The 9097-nt window shown below is 58.6% G+C and overlaps 1 protein-coding gene across 1 annotated transcript; it reads right to left on the bottom strand.

Moving 5' to 3' along the window:
* Window positions 1–4476: 4476 nt before the first annotated feature.
* WDR86 (WD repeat domain 86) lies at window positions 4477–8906 on the bottom strand. The gene is made up of 4 exons (XM_055084698.1): window positions 8847–8906; window positions 8304–8439; window positions 5155–5258; window positions 4477–4650 (listed from the first exon to the last, which is right to left on the bottom strand). The coding sequence occupies exons 1-4, from the start codon at window positions 8904–8906 to the stop codon at window positions 4477–4479; spliced, it is 474 nt and encodes a 157-aa protein (XP_054940673.1).
* Between the last annotated feature and the right edge of the window lie 191 nt (window positions 8907–9097).

Here is a 9097-nt window from a genome sequence, read left to right as displayed (position 1 = left end):
TTCAGCCTCTCTGCCCCGTCCCGAAAACATCCTTTAGATCCTCAACCACTGCAAGTGCTTTGGGGGCCTGAGATGAGGCATCGGCTCCCGCAGCCACACCAAACGGTGGCAGACGCCCTCAGCCTGAAACGTCCGTGTTTTGTGCTTAGCTTAGTAAAGCAGGCACCTGAAATTCCAGGCTGAAATTCAGAATATGTATGTATTCAAAGTTCTTCCTTACAAAAGTAAAATCTTTTATTAAATGGTAAAGTCTTAAATGCTAACCAAAGCAACTTATTTTTAATTAGCATTTTTAGACGCATTTCTGTCCTATTAAAATTCACTGCTGGCTAAGGTAAGATACCTGTCAGAGATTAAGGTATATTTTCTCCAAGTCTTTGTGGGGTTTCTTGGGTATATTACAGAAGACTGTTTCTAAAGGCACGTTGTTAGCCTCTTAACAGCTCAAATAACCGTTCTCATTGCACCCTGCATCCCTCCGTAAACGTGTATTACATGAAAACCCTGTCCAGCACCAGCACACAGCTGGCAGCAGCCGGGTGCTGGATGAATCAAGTGCCAGGCGTGTCCCCGAGGCTCTCCCTGCCCTCCGGGAGTCACCGGAAGCCCCTGTGACAGAGGGCAGGTGGGCCACGTGGTTGCCGTCAAGGGGCTGGCCGAAATGCTCCAGCTTTTTCAGCAATCATTTTCATAAAGCTTGGAGAGCAGTCCAGTTTGAATGGGTGGAAATCTTTCCTTGTCATTCTTTTAAAATGGATGATACAGATGGAAATAAAAGGTGGAAAATATATTCAAAAATTGTCAGCCTAACTTTGCAATGAGTTACTCAAACTCCTAAACTGTTGTGAGTGTTGAAAATGTCTGGGTGGTCTAGAGCTTCATTTAGTTCGAGACGTTTGCTTCCGTTGACTTCTGTGAGGAAGTCAAATGTATGCCCTCAAAAGCACCATCGATGTCTGCTGTTAAAAGATTAAGTGTACGAAGGCTCTGGGCCTGTGCGGAAAGGGAGACTCGGGGAAGCGGGGTTTGTTTCCTCAGCGTTGGAAGCGGCTGAGGGCCGAGGCGATGAGGGGGTTTTAGCCTCACTTGAGACCATGTCAGACTTGGATTGGGGGCCTAGGTTGCAGCTCCTGGCTAACAAGTTACTGTCCTGGGCTTGGGCCAGGTGTGGCTTCTAGCTTCCCAAATTGCTTCCTAATGATCTTGGAAAAGGCTAGGGAATTCAAGCCACACTAGCAGGTCTAGTGCTCCATTTTCCTATGAAGAGACACAGAGAAGCCAGTTCTTGAGCTCGGGACGGTGCCGGCTGTATACCCTCTCCACGCACTGGGAGACGGGCTTCTGTCCTGGCTCTGCCTCTAGCTGGTTGTATGAAACTTGACAGGTGGCAACTGAGTGTCACTCCCTGCTCCGGAATGCAAGAGAAGGAGCGAAGGACATTTGTGATGAAAATGCTGTTAAACTGGAGGGAGTGTGCTGAGCCGGAAATCACAGGGGAGATGGGCTTTGGTGGGGGTTCTCCTTGGAGAGTCAGAGGGAAAGGACATTCCAGACCTGGGACAAGTGAGATAGCAGCTGAGTGTTCCACGTTCATGGGGTCGCAGAGGCTGTTCTAGACCCACCAGAGAGGGTGTGCTGGGGGAAGAGATTGAGGCTGGAAAGATTGCCGAGTCCAGCTACAAAACACCCTGAAAGGCAGGCGGGGGTCTAGACTTGAGTGGTGAATACCAGGGCCGCGAGAGGGCTCCAAGCAGGAGTGGCACGCACAGGCCTGTGGGCCAATGGGGTCAACGACGGGAGGCTGCGGCGAGAACGGGCTGCACTCGGTCAGATCTGATGCCCATCACTTTTATGAATTTCTGTCTGCTCTTAACTCTGGTGACACTGCCACGTCCTGTCCTTGTTTTCCTGCCCATATGTCCTATAAGTACTTCCTGTCCTTCCCCTACCCAGCTGAAGGTATTTATCAGAGGCAAGACTATATCATCAAAGGCAAAGAAACATCTTGTGGTTATCTGGTCTTTATAGCCTCCTCAACATCTAGCAAAGCCCTCTATGTTGCTGAAATAAAAATTACCCAACAAAATTGATAAAACTTTAGCCAGACTCATCAAGAAAAAAAGGGAGAGGGCCCAAATCAGTAAAATTAGAAATGAAAAAGGAAAAGCTGCAGAAATACAAAGGACCATAAGAGACTGCCACAAACAACTATACAGCCATAAAATGGACAACCTAGAAGAAATGGACAAATTCTTAGAAAGGTACAATCTCCCAAGACTGAACCAGGAAGAAATGGAAAATATGAACAGACCAATTACGAGTACTGAAATTCAATCTGTGATTTTAAAAACTGCCAACAAACAAAAGTCCAGGACCAGATGGCTTCACAGGCGAATTCTACCAAACATTTAGAGAAGAGTTAACACTTAGCCTTCTGAAACTCTTCCAAAAAATTGCAGAGGAAGGAACACTTCCAAACTCATCCTATGAGGCCACCATCACCCTGATGCCAAAACCAAACAAAGATAGCACACAGAAAAGAAAATTACTGAAATAAAACTTACCCAAATATGTCATGCTGTGTAAATGCACAATAGCCGTTTTTCACTTCTTCCTCTTTCTCTGGGAGAGGCAGGCTGGAGAAAACGAATGCAGCAGCCGTTTTAGGATCTGCCCCCGGTGGCTGGATAAGCTGCCTGCCCTGCAAGCGAGAGCTGTGGAGGCGGGAAGGCAGCATCAGCTGTCAGCACCAAGGAGCGAGAGAGTCTGGTTACTCGGACTGCCTCTGTCAGCAAAGCAGACTGAGAAGGTGACTAAATCAGCGCAGGTACTCAAGGTGGTTCTCTCTGCCTGCCCTCCCTGAAGTGCTCTTCAGCTCCCCCGAAAGCCCCTCAGGGGTGGGCCTGCCGTTGTAACCGCAGCCTCAGGCCCTGGAGAGTTCAGAACCGCTAGGAAGTGAGCACTCCCAGACACGACAGGCCGCGCCCGTGGAACCGCTCACCTGTCCTCTGTGCTGAGTCCCACCCAAAGCAGGCTGGGTGATGCCGCTTCTGCAAGGTTCTTCTCACCAGCCAGCCTGTTTTCCTGGCGAGGCTCCTGGGTTCCCAGGGTTTGGGGGTCGGGCCTAGAGCCCATCACAGAGGTGTGCAACCCTTTCTACCGCCCCTGGTGTCAATACCCTGTACCTGTTCCCAAGGGGGTGGGATCCACCCATCAGGCATGGACCTGGGCACCCCAGGGAGCAGGTGAAGCCCGTCCTGCCGCGCATCTTGCATGAAGACACTGGCGCACCCACCTCTCTGCATCAAGGGCTGCCTCTGCCCGGGGAGGCTTGTCCTTGGCTAGACGCTGAGCTCTCCAGGGCGGACACTGTCCTCTGCAGCGTTTCCTCTTCCTGCACGGGGCGGGGGGGCCAGCCAGGGCCTGGCATGGAGGGCCCTGTGGGTGCGGAGCGTGGGCCCCTCCCGGTGCGAGAGGGGCTGCTGGGGGCGGCTCCCCTCCGGGCCTCTTAGGGTCTGAGCCCCACTTCCCCCTTCATCCCCTCCGGGCAGGCACTCCAGCTGCCTCCTGTGTACACCTCCAGGGCCTTCACCACGCGGGCCGCGGAGCTGGGCCCTGTGCGGGGGGCCTTTCCGCTCCGCACCTGAGAGAAGGGGCCTCCTCGATTCCGGCGGGAATAGCAGCGGGTCCCGCTGTCACCCAGGCAGCTGAGGAGCCGGTTCCTTGCTCCCTGGCCTCTCCCACGCCACTCCCCACTCGAGTGGCGCTGCAGTGACACTGGAGGGGCTGTGAGGCCGCAGCCCCTCATTTCACCCCAGGGGGCCAGGCCCAGGCGGGCGTGAGGCCCCTGCTTCCCGGCAGCCCTTCTCCCTCTGAGATGGGGCTGGGACTCCGTGGGCAGAACAAAAGACGACATGTCGCAGAGCACTGTTAAGGACCTGTATTTCCGTTCTTCACAAGCGGACAATTTGCCAAAATAACGACAGTCTGCGGCTTTTCTTCTTTGGCCGCGCCGCGCGGCTTGTGGGGTCTTAGTTCCCCGACCAGGGATCGAACCCGGGCCCTCGACAGTGACAGCGCGGAGCCCTAACCACTGGACCGCCAGGGAAGGCCCGGTCTGTGGCTTTCTTAAGTGTCCGCTTGGCTGCGCAGGAAAGGCTTGGCCTCGGAGGACCTCGGGCGCCGGGCCCGTGTGGCTGGAGACCCTGAGAGTCGGGAGGGTCCCGGGAGGGCCGGAGAGCAGGCTGAGGGCTGGGCTCCGCAGGGGCTCTGGCCGAAGGGGGTGGGGACCGAGAGGCGGGCTGGGGACGCAGTGGCGGGCAGGCATGGCCTCCCCACGGGCGGCTTGGCGCGGGCTTCGGAAGTCAGCGGACGCGGACGACAGGCACCACCGCCGCCCCGGTCCTTGCCCTCGGAGCCCCCGGTGCCGACAGCCGCGCTCCCTCCGCGGGTCCGCGGGCGGCCGGTCGGGGCGTCTCAGGCCGGCTGCAGGGGCGCGGCGGCGGCGCAGCCCACTTTGTTGCTGAAGAGGCGCGAGAGGCTGCGCTTGGGAGCGGCGGGACGCGGCGGCGGGGCGCGCGGGAGGCCGCGCACGTCCCAGAGGCGCAGCGCGCCGTCGTGCGAGGCCGTGTAGAGGACCTGGCCGTGCACCTGAAGGCGCGGGGCGTGGGCGGCGCTGGAGGGGGCGCGCCACCGCCCCCCGACCCCGCGCCTCCCCGCAACTACGGGGTCACGTAGGTGCAGGCCCCGCCCTGACTCGGGCCAGCGGCGGCCCGGGCCTCGGCGTGAGCCACGAACGCCCAGGCCGCCGGATGGGGAAGGCTCAGCCCAGGGACCTCGGCCCCAGGGAGGCTCTGCCTGCGGGGGAGCGCTGCTGCCTGGCCCCCCCTCCCCTCCCCCCCCCCCCTCCCAGGCCCCGCCCTGACTCGGGCCAGCGGCGGCCCGGGCCTCGGCGTGAGCCACGAACGCCCAGGCCGCCGGATGGGGAAGGCTCAGCCCAGGGACCTCGGCCCCAGGGAGGCTCTGCCTGCGGGGGAGCGCTGCTGCCTGGCCCCCCCTCCCCTCCCCCCTTCCCCTCCGAGGCAGAGGCGCAGGCGGGCTCGCCCTCGCTCAGCCAACCAGCCACGGGGCCCCGGAGAGGGCGGGAGCGCCTACCTGGATGCAGTTGATGATGAAGGCGTGGCCGCGGAACACCCTCCGCAGCGCTCCAGACTGGGCGTCGAAGGCGCGCGCGCGGGCGTCCCCGCTGCCCGTGAACACTGTGAACACACGGCGGCACTTGCCTCCCGCCCGAGAGCCCTCGTCCCCTCGGGACTCCGCAGGGCGGGGGGCGTGGGTGGACAGGGCGGGGAGAGTGACGGGGACCCTCTCCGGGACCCATCCGCTCGCCTCCCAGGGATGTCATAATTGCAAATGGGAAACAGCAGAAGCCCCTTGAAAGGAAGGAGGTGGAACCTTCCCTATCTCAGTACTTTCCTGTGAGTTCAGGGTGACGCCCAGGGGCCCGGAGGCGCCCTCTGTGGGCTGCAGCCGGCTCTGCAGGACTTCGGCTGCCCCACCGCCCTTGGGCTTCAGGTCAGCTTGCCAAGTCCTGCCAGGTGCTTCCACCCCTCCTGAGTAACACCTGGGCCCAGCTTCCCACTCTCAGGCCATTTGGTGGAAGCCTTTGGTGAAGCTTAGCTTCCCTACCGGGTGTTTCCCGCAGCTCTGAAGCCCCTGCCTCGGGGGGTCATCCCTCCCCCCGCCCCGTCTGAGCAGCCTCTTGGGGGAAGGACCAACCAGAAACTCATTCCTCCCCCCTCCTCAGTAATGAACTTGGCCCTCCAAACACAACCCAGCGCCTCGGGGGTTCACTAGAGGGCCCCTGCCCAACCTCTCCCAGGGGGAACCTCCCGATTCTGCCTCCGTTGGGCTTTTTCCTACATTATAACTTAGTCCAAGAGTTCTCAAACTCCCGAGTGCAGGCTGGGCCCACCTGAGTTTCTGATTTAAGGAGGTCTGGGGTGAGGCCTGAGAACCTGCATGTCTAGCCAATTCCAGCTGATACTGCTGGTCAGGGACCACACTGACGGCACTGGCCAGAGAAACTCCCTCGTCCACTTACCATCTTAGCCCGGGTTCTCCCGGAAGCTGACCCTGACACTAGGTTTCGAGTGCAAACAGTTCATCTGGCAGGGCATTCCAGGAAGTGGGGAGAGAAACAGGAAGGAAGGACTCCCATGCAGGTGTGTTAGGGAGCAGGTGACTGCTGGGGGCCCTTGGGAGAAGGGACGGACCGGGTCTCAGAGTTGTTCCACCCAGGGACAAGGACACTGGGCTACTTATCCGTCAACTCCCAGCCCTCCCATGAGCTGCCTCACAGGAAAACACCCTCGGGCAGAGGACCTCAGGTCCTGCAGCAGGAAGTGCCCCTGAGCGTGGTACCCATAGCATCTGCTACAGCAGATGAGTGAGCCCAGCAGCCTGAGTGAGCCATAGGAAGCACCCCCTGGGGGCTCCCCGTCCTCGGGGTGTCTATTCCTTATCCCATTTCCTGTGTCACCTGCCTAGTCCCAGGTTTGCTGCTAAAGCTACTAGTGAACGTGGACTTGGAGGGAAAGTTTCATTTCTCGGCCTCTTCAGCTCCTTTCCTGCCTTCCCCTCCACCAATGCACTGTGGTAACTGGGCATCCTGAGGGTGGGAAGAGGGTCCAGAATTAGGTCTGATCATCCTGTAGCCTGTTGGCAAAGACCAAGGACCAAGTTCCTTAACAGCGGGCAGCAGGTAGGGTCTGTGGGATTTGCTGCAGCGGCAGGTTTCATCCCAGCCGCTGCCACGGGGAGGCGCTCTGTGAAACGTTCTTCTCTTTAAATTAGAGGTCCCCGACAGGAGCAGAGCCATAATCACTTACAGGCTTGGACACAGGAACAGGAAGAAAATCATTTTTCTGCGTCAGACACCTAAATCCTGAGGGCATCTCACGCTCTATTTTCGGAAATCCATTCTATCTTCATCTAACACCTGTGCTGTGAAGTCAACTTGGATTTTCCACTGTGGCTCCTCCCCCACCCCAGTCTGCTCCCTCACTGCTGTGCTAGAAGATGGTTTCAGGCTCAGCTTCGCCTAGGGGGGCTGGCTTCCTTCCTGCTGCGGGGGTGTGTGTACGTGTGTGTGTGTGTGAATGAGAGAGAGAGAGAGAGAGAGAGAGAGAGAGAGAGAGAGAGGGCGGACGCTGATGCCAAAATTTAACATTGGGGGTCGTTTTAGGAAAGAGATGTCCATGAACCTGGAAGCCCCACGCCCATGTAGGTGTGGTGAGGTTGTGGGTTTTGCTTCCCCAGAACAGTGCCTGTCTTCTGCGTGTGTCTGGGGTGTAAACAACTGGCCAGCTGGACAGAGCCAGGAAAGCCCAGATGTGTGACAGTTTGAGACCTGTGGGACAGAGAGCTTGCTGACTACCCAGTAAGCCACACTGCCCTTCTTTCTTTCCAAAATAACCCTGATTAATCCTGGCAGCAGTACCCCCAGATAAGAGTTTTTATTATTCTGTCTCTTTTGCAGGCAGTGGTCAGAGAGATATATGCAGAAGTCTTTGGGTGGAGTCTCCAGGAAAGATCTTTAAAGGGGCCTACTCATCTAGGAGACACAACCTTTTGCCCTTCTCTCCTCTTCTTCCTGCCTGCCTAAAACATATGATGGCTGGAGCTCCAGCAGCTATCTTGAAGCATGAGCCCCCCCCGCCCCTTAAAGATAGCCGATACATGCTAAGGATGATGAAGTGAAAAAAGGAACCTGGGTGTCTAACAACTTTGTGGAGCCATCCGTTCCAGCCTAGACCGCCCGCCTCTGAAATTCTTCTACCTGAGAGAAAAATAAACCACTATCTCATATGAATCCGTTATCTGGACTTTCTCTTATCTGTAGTCAAACCTAATGCCAAGTGAAGCCAAACCCATGCGGCCCTCAAGTCGGACTGGAGTTAAGCGGTGTCACTGTCTCGAGAATTAGAATGTGTCCTTGAGACCCCCTCTTGACCTGAGGTCCTCTGAACAAGCAGGTCGCTGCACGTCCGAGCGGGGTAAAGGTGGGGAGGAGCCCCTACACCCTTCTTTGGGACTTCTTTGGCTGGAGGAACAAACGCGTGCGCTGAGGGGCCGCAGCCGCCGCCCTTGGCCGCTGACCAAACCTGAGTGGCAGCCGAGGCTCAAAGAGGGAAGAGGGCAGTCGGAACCAGCAGAGAGGTCTGGGCGAGAGCGGATGTGCTGGGGGCGGGGCGTGAACGGGACAGGCAGGCTGGGGCCACGGGGAGGGCGGGGTCACTTACAGGTCCCCGCGTGGTACTTGAGGGCGCTCACGCTGTGTCTGTGGGCCGCGAACGTGCGCACACGCTCGCCCGTGTCTGCCAGCCAGCACTTGACCGTCCTGTCGGCGCTGCCCGAGTACACGTGCCGGTTCACCAGCTGGGGGGGGGGGGAGGGAGGGTCGGCGCCGGACACGGGTACCGCTGACCGTAGGGGGCCCCCCGGAAGCCCCTCGAAACCTCTCTCTGTGGAACGTGGAGGGGCACATGCAGGTCTCGGTGGAGACACTGCGGACAAGCCAGAAATGCCCCTGCCCCTGGGTCGCCCCCCACCACTACCCACTCCAGCACCCAAGGTCACGATGCGCCTCCCTTGCCCTCAGGGCCGCGTAGCTCAGGCAGACCCGGCTTCAGATGCCGACTGGCCCTTGGCCAAGTCAGTGGCTCTGCTCTCAGTGGCTTCGCCCGCAGACAAGGCTCACGTCAGACCCTTCCGTGCCGCTCAGACACGGCCGTACAGCGCTCAGCAGGGAGGGAGGGTCGGCGCCGGACACGGGTACCGCTGACCGTAGGGGGCCCCCCGGAAGCCCCTCGAAACCTCTCTCTGTGGAACGTGGAGGGGCACATGCAGGTCTCGGTGGAGACACTGCGGACAAGCCAGAAATGCCCCTGCCCCTGGGTCGCCCCCCACCACTACCCACTCCAGCACCCAAGGTCACGATGCGCCTCCCTTGCCCTCAGGGCCGCGTAGCTCAGGCAGACCCGGCTTCAGATGCCGACTGGCCCTTGGCCAAGTCAGTGGCTCTGCTCTCAGTGGC

Source organism: Physeter macrocephalus, chromosome 5 (assembly GCF_002837175.3).
Source record: "Physeter macrocephalus isolate SW-GA chromosome 5, ASM283717v5, whole genome shotgun sequence".
NCBI lineage: Eukaryota > Metazoa > Chordata > Mammalia > Artiodactyla > Physeteridae > Physeter > Physeter macrocephalus.
Note: the sequence above shows the minus strand (reverse complement) of the source record. Positions and strands in the feature narration are given on the sequence as shown.